The sequence below is a fragment of the Myxine glutinosa genome, chromosome 8 (assembly GCF_964187855.1).
Source record: "Myxine glutinosa chromosome 8, kmMyxGlut1.1, whole genome shotgun sequence".
Classification (NCBI taxonomy): Eukaryota; Metazoa; Chordata; class Myxini; order Myxiniformes; family Myxinidae; genus Myxine; species Myxine glutinosa.
Window position 1 is genome coordinate 15258089 of NC_136268.1, and position 18548 is coordinate 15276636.

At 36.7% G+C, this 18548-nt stretch overlaps 1 protein-coding gene across 1 annotated transcript in view; it reads right to left on the reverse strand.

Moving 5' to 3' along the window:
- Positions 1–520: 520 nt before the first annotated feature.
- Positions 521–18548, reverse strand: part of LOC137432191 (uncharacterized) — a 33226-nt gene continuing 15198 nt past the window's right edge. The window contains exon 3 of the mRNA XM_078782952.1: positions 521–4687. Within this exon, the coding sequence (XP_078639078.1) occupies positions 3459–4586 (1128 nt within the window). The 5' untranslated portion in view covers positions 4587–4687 and the 3' untranslated portion in view covers positions 521–3458. The remainder of the gene's footprint in view (positions 4688–18548) is intronic.

The window sequence follows — 18548 nt, forward strand, 5'->3', positions numbered from 1 at the left end:
AATTGCATCTTGATTGGATGAAGTTTTGCACTTGTCGAATTATGAAATTATGACGTCATAATGGAGGCCTTGGGCTGAGAGAGTTTAAAATTGGGCACAGTCTATTCCAGGGCAAGACAAATATGTGTGTAAGGTTTGGCGATTCTACGTGCAACGGTGTAGACGTAGTGCTGCACAAAGACAGACAGAGAGACAAACAGACAAACAGACAAACCAACCGATCAACATATTTCCCGGAATCTTTTCCGGCAAGTAATGAAAAATCACTCATAGAGCGACACTTAGCAAAAGAGAATAAAGCAGAATGGCACTCAGTAGAGCATCTGTTTGACCTCACAAATTATAATTGGTCGTTGAATTCAGTTAGCTAATATGAAAATCGAATTCAAATTTCAAGTCAATCGGAGGAAAATTGAGGCTTTTAGATATTCGAAATTGTTGTTGACCTTTGGCCTATGTTGCTCTTTTGGCCTATGGTGTTTGTGGTGAAATAAAAGACGTTCACCAGAAGTCTCCAAAGTGAGCTTTTATTCACTTGAATGCAACACATCTAAAAGAAAAACACATGGCACTAATAAGCAAGCATCCCTGAGCCTCTTCATTAATATCGAGGCAATGCGGAGACATTAGCAGGTACATAAGTATGTCAAATAACAATCTTACCAACTTGAAGGCACAAGACAACAGTAATGATCCCTCCGCACTCACAGGTGGTTATGTAACCGCTCACCGTGCGGCAGACACAGGAACTGCATCATGAGTGATGAATGTAAGGAGGAGGACACTGCTCGTCGATGGAACCAACAATTTCATATCATTCTCCCTACGTTAAAGTTTCAGCCAGCCCGCGGACTATCAGTATAAAAGTATAATCTGTATAAATCGATGATAGTAGGTTAACTAAGAAACACACCATTCCATCACAATCCCAAGCGTTGAGGCCGACGGCACTCCCGACCGGCACGAGTTCGGTAATTAGCCGATCTGCGTGCACTCCGCGGGGACGGAGGACAAGGCGAGCTCGGAGACGCTATCTCGGCATTCTCTACCGGTTGTGGCACGTCGCCATTCGGGGCTCGATTGAGCCGTGCGGTGCCCGGTAAGGAAACCTCCATTTCGGCGGGCAGATCCTCTGAGACCGCGTCCCGGTGAGTGTCCTCATCTCCACATGGTGCTAAATGTTGGATCGACACAGTCGACAGCCGGCCTTCTCGCAACCGAATGGTCGCATACTGCGGATTGACCTGCACGAGCTGAACCAGATCCACTGTCGGTTCGTATTTGCTTTGTCGGACCGCTCGCTTCAGATACGCGGGTCCTAGCTCGACAAGCCAACTGGGCATCAACTGTCCGCTGGCGCCGCGATGCTGAAAACGGAAAAGCCATTCGTGGGGAGTTTGATTCGTAGCCGTGCATACAAACGTCCGAAGGGCATGTGATGCTTCAGGCATGGCTTGGGGCCATTGGTGCAAACCCATCATTTGCGTACGTAAGCGCAGCATCACGGCCCTCCAGATTACTCCATTAAATCTTCCCACCTGGCCATTCGCCTCCGGATGATACGGAGTAGTGCAGCTGGCAGCTATGCCCAGGCCAACGAGTAATGTCCGAGCCTCCTGTGACATGAACGCCGCCCCTCTGTCCAAATGCACAAACCCCGGATACCCGAAATTTACAAACAGCTGACGCAGGCATCAGATGACCGTGACTGACATCATGCCCGAGCACAGAAAGACGAATGGGAAACGAGAGAACTCATCGACCACTGTCAACATATAACGTAGCGTACTCTGCGTGGGTAGTGGTCCTTTAAAATCGATGCTTAAGCGTTCCCACAGGCGAGTCGCTTCGATAAGCACCCCCACCGGCGGTTTATAGAATCGCGGCTTCAACTCAGCACACACTGAACATGTGCGGCATAGACATCTGATGTCCTCAATCGAAAACGGTAAGTTGCGGCTGCGCACAAAATGAGCGAATCGAGTTATCCCGGGATGGCACAATGAGTCATGGATGCGATTCAGATCCTCCGATGTCATGCCGGCACAAACCGATGGGCGAGATAGCGCGTCCGTAGCTACATTCTTGCTCCCGGGTCGATATATTATGTCATAAAAGTAGTCAGCTAGTTCGACCCGCCATCGTGATATTTTCTCGTTTTAATATGCTGGGGATGTTTATGGCCGTACATAAATGCCACAGACTGCTGATCAGTCAAAGGATCAAACTTCCTGCACAGCAGCAAGTGGTGCCACCGTCGGACTGATTCCTCAACCACGTATGCCTCTTTCTCCACTGCAGAATGTTTGCTTTCAGCCGAGATCAATGTCCTGGAGAAGAAAGCCACCGGCTTACTCCCTTGGGTGAGGGTGGCAGCAATCGCACAATCCGAGGCATCTGTCGCGATTAGAAATGGAATGTATGTCATCAATCGAGGTCACACAGGTCACCGCTATGTCTTCCTTCAGAAGTTGAAAAGCGTCTTGCGCGTCCTGCATCAGAGGAAAGGCTTTACAGTCCACCAAAGGTCTTATTTTCTCTGAGTAGCCTTGGAAACCACCTCAAGTAATGCGTGAAAAGCCCTATGCACCGCCTCAGGGACGCTCGATCACATGGTGCCGCCATTTCTAACAAAAGCCGAAGGCGCTCGGCGTCAGGTTTTTTCTCCCCACCGGTCACTGTGTACCCCAATAGGTCGATTGTTTTGGCAGCATAGTGGCACTACGCCTTGTTGAAGGTCAAATTGTAATGTCGCGCCACCTCCAAGAATCGTTTCAAGTTAGCGTCGTGCCTCTCCAGGGTATGTCCGCAGACCGTCACGTTATCAACGTAAACGAAGATGTCTCACAATTTCTCTTCAACCAAGATGTCGTCTATTGCGCGTTGGAAACATGCCACCCCATTCGTAACTCCGAACGGAATTCACCGGAATTGATACAATCGCTGTCCCGATTGGAACCCGGTTTACGGCCGATCCAATTCCCTGATTGGTATCTGATGGTACGTGGATTTGAGGTCCAAGGTACTGAAGACCCTATACTTCGCCACGTTCCGGACTAGGTCGTCTATTTTCGGCAAGGGGTACGCATCCAATTGCGTGAACCTATTAATCATTTGACTGTAATCGATGACCAGTCGTTTTCTATGTTTTTCTCTATGCACAACCAATACCTGAGCTCTCCACGGTGACATACTCAGCTCTATAATGCCCTCCCGGAGCATACGCTTGGTCTCATCTTCGATATAGGCGGCATCGGCGCGAGTGTAGCTCCGTGATTTCACGGTTATAGGTCGGCAATCGGCCGTCAAACTGGGAAACAGAGCAGGGGGATCTATCGCCATCTCGGCTAGGCCGCAGACCGAGAGAACGTTCTCCTCTTCCCCCACATGCATCTCCAAACGGCCATGTCTGCGCAAGAAGTCATGACCCAACAGCACATCGGCGCACAAATCGGGCATCACTGCGAGTCGGACATCTGCATACAATGTATCATTGACTTCCAGTTTGAGAGAACAAACACCTTTGGTGCAAACACAAAGTACTGACGAAGCAAGGTAAATTCGACGGGTATCTGATCCCATCGTCCAGCCATAATGTCGTACCAATGCATGGCTGACGAAGCTAGAACTACTTCCGTATCAAGAAGTGCGTCCGCGGGGATTCCTTCCACGAGCACAGGGAGCACTGCGCTACGCAAGACGTGCGCGATTCCCAGATCTCCGGAGCGCGCCATCCGTGAGGTGTTCGTCCCAGTGAGGGTCGAGCGCCGGGTTGATTTCGCCTGGCACATCTTCACAAAGTGACCTTTCTTCCCATAATTATGACACTCACAATTTCTAGCAGGACAGGATGCATGAGGGTGTCTCTTATGGTCGCAGAAATAACATTTGGCATTCTCGGCCGCAGAGCTCGCAGCGGCGGCGTTCGGGTTCCCATCGTCTCCCACACTCGGCACCTCCAGCGCGACGTCCGGGAATCCTGCGAGAGACCGCTCGGTCGGAGCCGCTGGCTCCAGGCATGCCTCAGCAACGGCCTCCACTGTGAGAAAGGATCCATTGTACGCCTCAGCGCGGGCTGCCGTCAGCTGCAGTACGTGTGCCTTGTCGCACGCTTGCTGAAAGGTCAACGTGGCTTCCTCAAGCAGCCATAATCTGATGGCTGGTGAGGCAATTCCCGCCAAGAACGCATCTTGCATCAGGTCATCGGTCGACTCGGCAACTGTCCGAGGTTCCATCAAACAATCTTTCCCCAGACGTATCAGCTCCTGGATATAATGCTCCTGACTCTCCGACAGGTCCTGGCATCGAGTGACGAGCATGTGACGACCGTACAACGTGCTTCGCTGTCTGACGTATATGCCTCGCAAGGTCGCGACAGTTGCATCGTACTTAGTGCATTGGGAGATGTAACCATACACGATGTCGCTGACATGACAGGTCAGAATCGATAGCCGCTGTGGCTCAGTGAGATCAGGAACCACCGTGGTGTAATGCTGTATAGAATTATACCAATGATCCCATTGGTCCGCGGAGTTTGTAGCCTGAGGGTTGCCCGAGAAGACCTCCAGACGCAGCAGCTTCTCCATCGCTCCAGGCGTAGGATTCAAGTGAATAAAAATGTGGTGAAATAAAAGACGTTCACCAGAAGTCTCCAAAGTGAGCTATTATTCACTTGAATGCAACACATCTGAAAGAAAAACACACGGCACGAATAAGCAAGCATTCCTGAGCTTCTTCATTAATATCGAGGCAATGCAGAGACATTAGCAGGTACATAAGCATGTCAAATGACAATCTTACCAACTTGAAGGCACAAGACAACAGTAATGATCCCTCCGCACTCACAGGCGGTTATATAACCGCTCACCGTGCGGCAGACACAGGAACTGCATCATGAGTAATGTATGTAAGGAGGGGGGCACTGCTCATAGATGGAACCAAAATTTCATATCAGTGATCTCAATAGATGGTGGTTGAATTCAGTTAGACGATATGTAAATCCTCTTCAAATTTCAAGTCAATCGGAAGAAAATTGAGGATTTTAGAAATTTGAAAAAATGTAGTTGAGCTTTGGCCTATTTTGACCTTTTGACCTATGCTGATCTCAAAATAGTTGGTGGTTGAATTCAGTTAGCTGATGTGTAAATCCTATTCAAATTTTAAGTAAATCGGATGAAAATTGAGGATTTTAGAAATGTGAAAAAGTGGTTGACCTTTAGCCTATGTTGATCTTGTGGCCTATACTGATCTCAAAAAGACTTACTGGTTGAATTCAGTTTGCCGATATGTAAATCCTATTCAAATTTCAAGTCAATCGGATGAAAATTGAGAATTTCAAAATTTTGAAAAAGGTGGTTGAACTTTGTCCTATGTTGACCTTTTAACCTTTTGACCTCAAAAATATATAGGATTTTTTTGGACCACGAACTCTACTATTTGTTGAAGTTTCGTGAAGATCGGTTTCAAATTGTGACTTGTAGGCAAGTATAAGTGAGCGGACAGACAAACACACACACACGCAAACTGGAGTGATCAACATACTTGCAAAAAATTTTTTTTTACCATGTAACAGATGGACAAACAAACAGGCAGGGGTGAAAAAATCACCTCCATCCACCTTTGGTACAGATAACTAACTGCTCCGATAACAGACAACTGAGAATATAGAGATCTTTAGGCCTAGTCCAACAAGCTGTGTACAACAGATCGTCAAAACACCTTGGGCTTCGGTATTGTGTTGAATATTATGCAGGGGTCCTGCCCAAAGTGGAGAGCCTACTACACAACTATGTACTCCATGACAAGCGAGCTAACATCACGTAGCACGTCTTGGGTTTCGGTTTTGTGTCGAATTTTATACAGGGGTCCTGCCCAAAGTGGAGAGCATACTCCACAACTACGGTATATACTTCGCGACAAGCGAGCTAACATCACGGAGCAACTTAGCTCTGAGTAGGATGTCATGAAATACAACAACACATCCAATGTTCTATTTTCAATTAATTTGGAGCAAAGCTCAGGAAAACAAAAAGCAAAAAGACAATGCAGTACATGTATATTAAAGCCTGATGTGTTTCACACTGCGCATTTAAAAGGAAGACAATTTCAAACATAACATTCCATGTTACACACAGCCCTGTTCCTGATTAGTGCTAATGGGCTGCAGTCGTGTTCCCACACCGTGTTCCCTGTCTCCTATTAGCGCACAATGTGAACATCATGACAATGTGTGTCGGACTCAGACCTGTCTCCTATTAGCACACAATGTGAACGTCATGACAATGTGTGTCGGACTCAGACCTGTGCCTATTAGCACACAATGTGAACGTCATGACAATATGTGTCGGACTCAGACCTGTGCCTTGGCCATAACATGGGATTGGACGACTTCCATCCATCGATCTGTGAGTTCATTTTCATGGCTCTTGTTGTTATATTAATCAAGGTATCAAATGCCAGGTAGCAGCTCCGTTTGTCCACACATGCGTAGTAGTAATGTGAGTAATTTGAGGAATGTGAGTCCTAGTGCAGCATTTAAAGGCGTTTGGACGAGCTTCATACAATGAAGAACAATGATATACCCGGGAAATGATTAACAATGATAGAACTGGCAAATGATGAACAATGATAGAACCGGCAAATGATGAATAACAATGATATAACTGGCAAATTATGAACAATGATAGAACAGGCAAATGATGATTAACAATGATATAACTGGCAAATGATGAATAACAATGATACAACTGAAAAGTGATGAATGATGATATAACCGGTAAAAGATGAATAACGATAAAACTGGCAAATGATGAATAACAATGATATAACCGGCAAATGATGAATAACGATAGAACTGGCAGATGATGAATAAAAATGATATAACTGGCAAATGATGAACAATGATATAACTGGCAAATGATGATTAACAATGATAGAACAGGCAAATGATGAATAACAATGATACAACTGAAAAGTGATGAATGATGATATAACCGGTAAAAGATGAATAACGATAAAACTGGCAAATGATGAATAACAATGATATAACCGGCAAATGATGAATAACAATGATAGAACCGGCAAATGATGAATAACGATAGAACTGGCAGATGATGAATAAAAATGATATAACTGGCAAATGATGAACAATGATATAACTGGCAAATGATGATTAACAATGATAGAACAGGCAAATGATGAATAACTATGATACAACTGAAAAGTGATGAATGATGATATAACCGGTAAAAGATGAATAACGATAAAACTGGCAAATGATGAATAACAATGATATAACCGGCAAATGATGAATAACAATGATATAACCGGCAAATGATGAATAACGATAGAACTGGCAGATGATGAATAAAAATGATATAACTGGCAAATTATGAACAATGATATAATAGGCAAATGATGATTAACAATGATATAATCGGCAAATGATGAATAACGATAGAAATGGCAGATGATGAATAAAAATGATATAACTGGCAAATGATGATTAACAATGATATAACTGGCAAATGATGATTAACAATGATATAACTGGCAAATGATGATTAACAATGATATAACTGGCAAATGATGAATAACAATGATACAACTGAAAAGTGATGAATGATGATATAACCGGTAAAAGATGAATAACGATAAAACTGGCAAATGATGAATAACAATGATATAACCGGCAAATGATGAATAACAATGATATAACCGGCAAATGATGAATAACGATAGAACTGGCAGATGATGAATAAAAATGATATAACTGGCAAATGATGAACAATGATATAACTGGCAAATGATGAACAACAATGATATAACCAGCAAATGATTAACAATGATATAACTGGCAAATTATGAATAACAATGATATAACCGGCAAATTATGAACAGTGATAGAACAGGCAAATGATGAATAACAATGATATAACTGGCGAATGATGAACAATGATATAACTGGCAAATGATGAACAACAATGATATAACCGGCAAATGATTAACAATGATATAACTGGCAAATTATGAACAATGATAGAACAGGCAAATGATGATTAACAATGATAGAACAGGCAAATGATGATTAACAATGATATAACTGGCAAATGATGAATAACAATGATACAACTGAAAAGTGATGAATGATGATATAACCGGTAAAAGATGAATAACGATAAAACTGGCAAATGATGAATAACAATGATATAACCGGCAAATGATGAATAACAATGATATAACCGGCAAGTGATGAATAACGATAGAACTGGCAGATGATGAATAAAAATGATATAACTGGCAAATGATGAACAATGATATAACTGGCAAATGATGAACAACAATGATATAACCGGCAAATGATTAACAATGATATAACTGGCAAATTATGAATAACAATGATATAACCGGCAAATTATGAACAGTGATAGAACAGGCAAATGATGAATAACAATGATATAACTGGCGAATGATGAACAATGATATAACTGGCAAATGATGAACAACAATGATATAACCGGCAAATGATTAACAATGATATAACTGGCCAATGATGAATAACAATGATATAACCGGCAAATTATGAACAGTGATAGAACTGGCAGATGATGAATAACAATGATATAACTGGCAAATGATGAACAATGATATAACTGGCAAATGATGAACAACAATGATATAACCGGCAAATGATTAACAATGATATAACTGGCCAATGATGAATAACAATGATATAACCGGCAAATTATGAACAGTGATAGAACTGGCAGATGATGAATAAAAATGATATAACTGGCAAATGATGAACAATGATATAACTGGCAAATGATGAACAACAATGATATAACCGGCAAATGATTAACAATGATATAACTGGCCAATGATGAATAACAATGATATAACCGGCAAATGATGAACAATGATATAACTGGCAAATGATGAACAACAATGATATAACCGGCAAATGATTAACAATTATATAACTGGCCAATGATGAATAACAATGATATAACTGGCAAATGATGAACAATGATATAACTGGCAAATGATGAACAACAATGATATAACCGGCAAATGATTAACAATGATATAACTGGCCAATGATGAATAACAATGATATAACTGGCAAATGATGAACAATGATATAACTGGCAAATGATGAACAACAATGATATAACCGGCAAATGATTAACAATGATATAACTGGCCAATGATGAATAACAATGATATAACTGGCCAATGATGAATAACAATGATATAACTGGCCAATGATGAATAACAATGATATAACCGGCAAATGATGAATAACGATAGAACTGGCAGATGATGAATAAAAATGATATAACTGGCAAATGATGAACAATGATATAACTGGCAAATGATGAACAATGATATAACTGGCAAATGATTAACAATGATATAACTGGCCATTGATGAATAACAATGATATAACCGGCAAATGATGAACAATGATATAACTGGCAAATGATGAACAACAATGATATAACCGGCAAATGATTAACAATTATATAACTGGCCAATGATGAATAACAATGATATAACTGGCAAATGATGAACAATGATATAACTGGCAAATGATGAACAACAATGATATAACCGGCAAATGATTAACAATGATATAACTGGCCAACGATGAATAACAATGATATAACCGGCAAATTATGAACAGTGATAGAACTGGCAGATGATGAATAACAATGATATAACTGGCAAATGATGAACAATGATATAACTGGCAAATGATGTACAACAATGATATAACCGGCAAATGATTAACAATTATATAACTGGCCAATGATGAATAACAATGATATAACTGGCAAATGATGAACAATGATATAACTGGCAAATGATGAACAACAATGATATAACCGGCAAATGATTAACAATGATATAACTGGCCAATGATGAATAACAATGATGTAACCCATAAATGATGAACAATGATATAACTGGCAAATGATGAACAATGATATAACTGGCAAATGATGAACAATGATATAACTGGCAAATGATGAACAATGATATAACCAGTAAATAATGAACAATGATATAACTGGCAAATGATGAAGAACAGTGATATAACCGGCAAATGATGTGAATAACAATGATATAACTGGCAAATGATGAACAATGATATAACTGGCAAATGATGAACAATGATATAACTGGCAAATGATGAACAATGATATAACCAGTAAATAATGAACAATGATATAACTGGCAAATGATGAAGAACAGTGATATAACCGGCAAATGATGTGATTAACAATGATATAACCGGCAAATGATGAAGAACAATGATATAACTGGCAAATGATGAATGACAATGATATAACTGGCAAATGATGAAGAACAATGATATAACCAGCAAATGATGAATGACAATGATATAACCAGCAAATGATGAATGACAATGATATAACTGGCAAATGATGAAGAACAATGATATAACCGGCAAATGATGAACAATGATATAACTGCCAAATTATGAATATCAATGATATAACTGGAAAATGATGAACAACAATATAACTGGTGAATGATGAATAACGATAGAACCTGCAAATGATGAATAACAATGATATAACTGGCAAATGATAAACAATGATATAACTGGCAAATGATGAACAATGATATAACCGGCAAATGATGAATAACATTGATATAACTAGCAAATGATAAACAATGATATAACTGGCAAATGATGAACAATGATATAACCAGTAAATAATGAACAATGATATAACCGGCAAATGATGAATAACATTGATATAACTGGCAAATGATAAACAATGATATAACCGGCAAATGATGAATAACATTGATATAACTGGCAAATGATGAATTACATTGATATAACTGGCAAATGATAAACAATGATATAACCGGCAAATGATGAATAACATTGATATAACTGGCAAATGATAAACAATGATATAACTGGCAAATGATGAACAATGATATAACTGGCAAATGATGATTAACAATGATAGAACAGGCAAATGATGAATAACTATGATACAACTGAAAAGTGATGAATGATGATATAACCGGTAAAAGATGAATAACGATAAAACTGGCAAATGATGAATAACAATGATATAACCGGCAAATGATGAATAACAATGATATAACCGGCAAATGATGAATAACGATAGAACTGGCAGATGATGAATAAAAATGATATAACTGGCAAATTATGAACAATGATATAATAGGCAAATGATGATTAACAATGATATAATCGGCAAATGATGAATAACGATAGAAATGGCAGATGATGAATAAAAATGATATAACTGGCAAATGATGATTAACAATGATATAACTGGCAAATGATGATTAACAATGATATAACTGGCAAATGATGATTAACAATGATATAACTGGCAAATGATGAATAACAATGATACAACTGAAAAGTGATGAATGATGATATAACCGGTAAAAGATGAATAACGATAAAACTGGCAAATGATGAATAACAATGATATAACCGGCAAATGATGAATAACAATGATATAACCGGCAAATGATGAATAACGATAGAACTGGCAGATGATGAATAAAAATGATATAACTGGCAAATGATGAACAATGATATAACTGGCAAATGATGAACAACAATGATATAACCAGCAAATGATTAACAATGATATAACTGGCAAATTATGAATAACAATGATATAACCGGCAAATTATGAACAGTGATAGAACAGGCAAATGATGAATAACAATGATATAACTGGCGAATGATGAACAATGATATAACTGGCAAATGATGAACAACAATGATATAACCGGCAAATGATTAACAATGATATAACTGGCAAATTATGAACAATGATAGAACAGGCAAATGATGATTAACAATGATAGAACAGGCAAATGATGATTAACAATGATATAACTGGCAAATGATGAATAACAATGATACAACTGAAAAGTGATGAATGATGATATAACCGGTAAAAGATGAATAACGATAAAACTGGCAAATGATGAATAACAATGATATAACCGGCAAATGATGAATAACAATGATATAACCGGCAAGTGATGAATAACGATAGAACTGGCAGATGATGAATAAAAATGATATAACTGGCAAATGATGAACAATGATATAACTGGCAAATGATGAACAACAATGATATAACCGGCAAATGATTAACAATGATATAACTGGCAAATTATGAATAACAATGATATAACCGGCAAATTATGAACAGTGATAGAACAGGCAAATGATGAATAACAATGATATAACTGGCGAATGATGAACAATGATATAACTGGCAAATGATGAACAACAATGATATAACCGGCAAATGATTAACAATGATATAACTGGCCAATGATGAATAACAATGATATAACCGGCAAATTATGAACAGTGATAGAACTGGCAGATGATGAATAACAATGATATAACTGGCAAATGATGAACAATGATATAACTGGCAAATGATGAACAACAATGATATAACCGGCAAATGATTAACAATGATATAACTGGCCAATGATGAATAACAATGATATAACCGGCAAATTATGAACAGTGATAGAACTGGCAGATGATGAATAAAAATGATATAACTGGCAAATGATGAACAATGATATAACTGGCAAATGATGAACAACAATGATATAACCGGCAAATGATTAACAATGATATAACTGGCCAATGATGAATAACAATGATATAACCGGCAAATGATGAACAATGATATAACTGGCAAATGATGAACAACAATGATATAACCGGCAAATGATTAACAATTATATAACTGGCCAATGATGAATAACAATGATATAACTGGCAAATGATGAACAATGATATAACTGGCAAATGATGAACAACAATGATATAACCGGCAAATGATTAACAATGATATAACTGGCCAATGATGAATAACAATGATATAACTGGCAAATGATGAACAATGATATAACTGGCAAATGATGAACAACAATGATATAACCGGCAAATGATTAACAATGATATAACTGGCCAATGATGAATAACAATGATATAACTGGCCAATGATGAATAACAATGATATAACTGGCCAATGATGAATAACAATGATATAACCGGCAAATGATGAATAACGATAGAACTGGCAGATGATGAATAAAAATGATATAACTGGCAAATGATGAACAATGATATAACTGGCAAATGATGAACAATGATATAACTGGCAAATGATTAACAATGATATAACTGGCCATTGATGAATAACGATGATATAACCGGCAAATGATGAACAATGATATAACTGGCAAATGATGAACAACAATGATATAACCGGCAAATGATTAACAATTATATAACTGGCCAATGATGAATAACAATGATATAACTGGCAAATGATGAACAATGATATAACTGGCAAATGATGAACAACAATGATATAACCGGCAAATGATTAACAATGATATAACTGGCCAACGATGAATAACAATGATATAACCGGCAAATTATGAACAGTGATAGAACTGGCAGATGATGAATAACAATGATATAACTGGCAAATGATGAACAATGATATAACTGGCAAATGATGTACAACAATGATATAACCGGCAAATGATTAACAATTATATAACTGGCCAATGATGAATAACAATGATATAACTGGCAAATGATGAACAATGATATAACTGGCAAATGATGAACAACAATGATATAACCGGCAAATGATTAACAATGATATAACTGGCCAATGATGAATAACAATGATGTAACCCATAAATGATGAACAATGATATAACTGGCAAATGATGAACAATGATATAACTGGCAAATGATGAACAATGATATAACTGGCAAATGATGAACAATGATATAACCAGTAAATAATGAACAATGATATAACTGGCAAATGATGAAGAACAGTGATATAACCGGCAAATGATGTGAATAACAATGATATAACTGGCAAATGATGAACAATGATATAACTGGCAAATGATGAACAATGATATAACTGGCAAATGATGAACAATGATATAACCAGTAAATAATGAACAATGATATAACTGGCAAATGATGAAGAACAGTGATATAACCGGCAAATGATGTGATTAACAATGATATAACCGGCAAATGATGAAGAACAATGATATAACTGGCAAATGATGAATGACAATGATATAACTGGCAAATGATGAAGAACAATGATATAACCAGCAAATGATGAATGACAATGATATAACCAGCAAATGATGAATGACAATGATATAACTGGCAAATGATGAAGAACAATGATATAACCGGCAAATGATGAACAATGATATAACTGCCAAATTATGAATATCAATGATATAACTGGAAAATGATGAACAACAATATAACTGGTGAATGATGAATAACGATAGAACCTGCAAATGATGAATAACAATGATATAACTGGCAAATGATAAACAATGATATAACTGGCAAATGATGAACAATGATATAACCGGCAAATGATGAATAACATTGATATAACTAGCAAATGATAAACAATGATATAACTGGCAAATGATGAACAATGATATAACCAGTAAATAATGAACAATGATATAACCGGCAAATGATGAATAACATTGATATAACTGGCAAATGATAAACAATGATATAACCGGCAAATGATGAATAACATTGATATAACTGGCAAATGATGAATTACATTGATATAACTGGCAAATGATAAACAATGATATAACCGGCAAATGATGAATAACATTGATATAACTGGCAAATGATAAACAATGATATAACTGGCAAATGATGAACAATGATATAACCGGCAAATGATGAATAACATTGATATAACTGGCAAATGATAAACAATGATATAACCGGCAAATGATGAATAACATTGATATAACTGGCAAATGATAAACAATGATATAACCGGCAAATGATGAATAACATTGATATAACTGGCAAATGATGAATAACATTGATATAACTGGCAAATGATAAACAATGATATAACCGGCAAATGATGAATAACATTGATATAACTGGCAAATGATGAATAACATTGATATAACTGGCAAATGATAAACAATGATATAACCGGCAAATGATGAATAACATTGATATAACTGGCAAATGATAAACAATGATATAACCGGCAAATGATGAATAACATTGATATAACTGGCAAATGATAAACAATGATATAACCGGCAAATGATGAATAACATTGATTTAAGTGGCAAATGATGAACAACGATATAACCGGCAAATGATGAACAATGATATAATCGGCAAATGATGAAGAACGATATAACTCATTTAACTGGCAATTCTCAGATTCCAATCTTCACCAAAATGTAATCATTTCTTCCTTGTTACACACACACACACACACACACACACACACACACACACACACACACACACACACACACGACAGAGACAGACAAACAGTCACATGCAACAACAAACACACAGACAGACAGACAAACAGACACACGGAGAGACAAATAAACAGATAGACAGACAGACAGACAGGTCAAACTTCTAAAATCAAATTTTCATCCGATTGACTTCAAATTTGAATAATAATTGCATACTGCATTACTGAATTGGGAAAGCAACTATTTTTACGTTAAAGGTCAACGCAAGTTTAAACTTCTAAAATCATTAATTTTCATCCAATTGCCATGAGTTTTTGTTTTCAGATCAATTTTAATCTTAATAAATTGGACAATTTGATGTATCCATGGAAACTTTTGTTTGGTGGTGGGGGTGGATTTTGCAAGTACCATGCTCTGGATGACGAATTTCTTGTCTTGTTAAATGGTAAAAACACTATTTTTTGACAAATATGTTGATCACTCCGGTTTGTGTGTTTGTCTGTCCGCTCACTCATACTTGCCTACATGTCACAATTTTAAACCTATCTTCACGAAACTTCAACAAATGGTAGAGTTGGTGGTCCGACAGAATTTATTTTTGAGGTCAAAAGGTCAAAAGGTCAACATAGGCCAAAAGGTCAGCCACGTTTTTCAAATTTCTAAAATGCTCAATCTTCATCTGATTGACTTGAAATTTGAATAGGACTTTCATATCAGAGAACTGAATTCAACCACCAACTTGAGATCAACATAGGCCAAAATATCAACATGGCCAAAGGTCAACAACCTTTTCGAATTTCTAAAATCTTCTACTTTCATCCGATTGACTTGAAATTTGAATGTCATTTTCATATCAGCGAACTGAATTCAATCACCAATTATATTTAAGGTCAACATAGGCCAAGTTTCTAAAATTGTCAATTTTCATCTGATGAACCGAAAATTAGAAGACGATTTGCTTTTCAGATCACAGAATTCAACCACCAATTATTTTTGAGGTCAACTTGTTGCTCTACTGAGTGCCAATCTACTTTGTTCTCTTTTGCCAAGTGTCGCTCGCTCTGTGAGTGGTTTGGCTTCAACTTTGGCTTCAACGCAGTTTATTTCATATTTTGCTTTCTACACAGTTTTTGTTATGTTTTGGTTTCTTTACAGTTTTTGTTATGTTTTGGTTTCTTCACAGTTTTTGTTGTTTTGGTTTCTTCACAGTTTTTGTTATATTTTTGTTTCTTCACAGTTTTTGTTATGTTTTGGTTTCTTCACAGTTTTTGTTGTTTTGGTTTCTTCACATTTTTCGTCATATTTTAGTTTCTTCACAGTTTTTGTTGTTTTGGTTTCTTCACAGTTTTTGTTGTTTTGGTTTCTTCACATTTTTCGTTATATTTTAGTTTATTCACAGTTTTTGTTGTTTTGGTTTCTTCACAGTTTTTGTTGTTTTGGTTTTTTCACAGTTTTTGTTATATTTTGGTTTCTTCACAGTTTTTGTTGTTTTGGTTTCTTCACAGTTTTTGTTGTTTTGGTTTCTTCACAGTTTTTGTTGTTTTGGTTTCTTCACAGTTTTTGTTGTTTTGGTTTCTTCACATTTTTCGTTATATTTTAGTTTATTCACAGTTTTTGTTGTTTTGGTTTCTTCACAGTTTTTGTTGTTTTGTTTTTTTCACAGTTTTTGTTATATTTTGGTTTCTTCACAGTTTTTGTTGTTTTGGTTTCTTCACAGTTTTTGTTGTTTTGGTTTCTTCACAGTTTTTGTTGTTTTGGTTTCTTCACAGTTTTTGTTGTTTTGGTTTCTTCACAGTTTTTGTTGTTTTGGTTTCTTCACAGTTTTTGTTGTTTTGGTTTTTTCACAGTTTTTGTTATATTTTGGTTTCTTCACAGTTTTTGTTGTTTTGGTTTCTTCACAGTTTTTGTTGTTTCGGTTTCTTCACAGTTTTTGTTACATTTTTGTTTCTTCACAGTTTTTGTTATGTTTTGGTTTCTTCACAGTTTTTGTTGTTTTGGTTTCTTCACATTTTTCGTCATATTTTAGTTTCTTCACAGTTTTTGTTGTTTTGGTTTCTTCACAGTTTTTGTTGTTTTGGTTTCTTCACATTTTTCGTTATATTTTAGTTTCTTCACAGTTTTTGTTGTTTTGGTTTCTTCACATTTTTCGTTATATTTTAGTTTCTACACAGTTTTTGTTGTTTTGGTTTCTTCACAGTTTTTGTTGTTTCGGTTTCTTCACAGTTTTTGTTACATTTTTGTTTCTTCACAGTTTTTGTTATGTTTTGGTTTCTTCACAGTTTTTGTTGTTTTGGTTTCTTCACATTTTTCGTCATATTTTAGTTTCTTCACATTTTTCGTTATATTTTGGTTTCTTCACAGTTTTTGTTGTTTTGGTTTCTTCACAGTTTTTGTTGTTTTGGTTTTTTCACAGTTTTTGTTATATTTTGGTTTCTTCACAGTTTTTGTTGTTTTGGTTTCTTCACAGTTTTTGTTGTTTTGGTTTCTTCACAGTTTTTGTTGTTTTGGTTTCTTCACAGTTTTTGTTGTTTTGGTTTCTTCACAGTTTTTGTTGTTTTGGTTTCTTCACAGTTTTTGTTGTTTTGGTTTTTTCACAGTTTTTGTTGTTTTGGTTTCTTCACAGTTTTTGTTGTTTTGGTTTCTTCACAGTTTTTGTTGTTTTGGTTTCTTCACAGTTTTTGTTGTTTTTGTTTCTTCACAGTTTTTGTTGTTTTTGTTTCTTCACAGTTTTTGTTGTTTTGGTTTCTTCACAGTTTTTGTTGTTTTGGTTTCTTCACAGTTTTTGTTGTTTTGGTTTCTTCACAGTTTTTGTTGTTTTGGTTTTTTCACAGTTTTTGTTATATTTTGGTTTCTTCACAGTTTTTGTTGTTTTGGTTTCTTCACAGTTTTTGTTGTTTTGGTTTCTTCACCGTTTTTGTTGTTTTGGTTTCTTCACAGTTTTTGTTGTTTTGGTTTCTTCACCGTTTTTGTTGTTTTGGTTTCTTCACAGTTTTTGTTGTTTTGGTTTCTTCACAGTTTTTGTTGTTTTGGTTTCTTCACAGTTTTTGTTGTTTTTGTTTCTTCACAGTTTTTGTTGTTTTGGTTTCTTCACAGTTTTTGTTGTTTTTGTTTCTTCACAGTTTTTGTTGTTTTTGTTTCTTCACAGTTTTTGTTGTTTTGGTTTC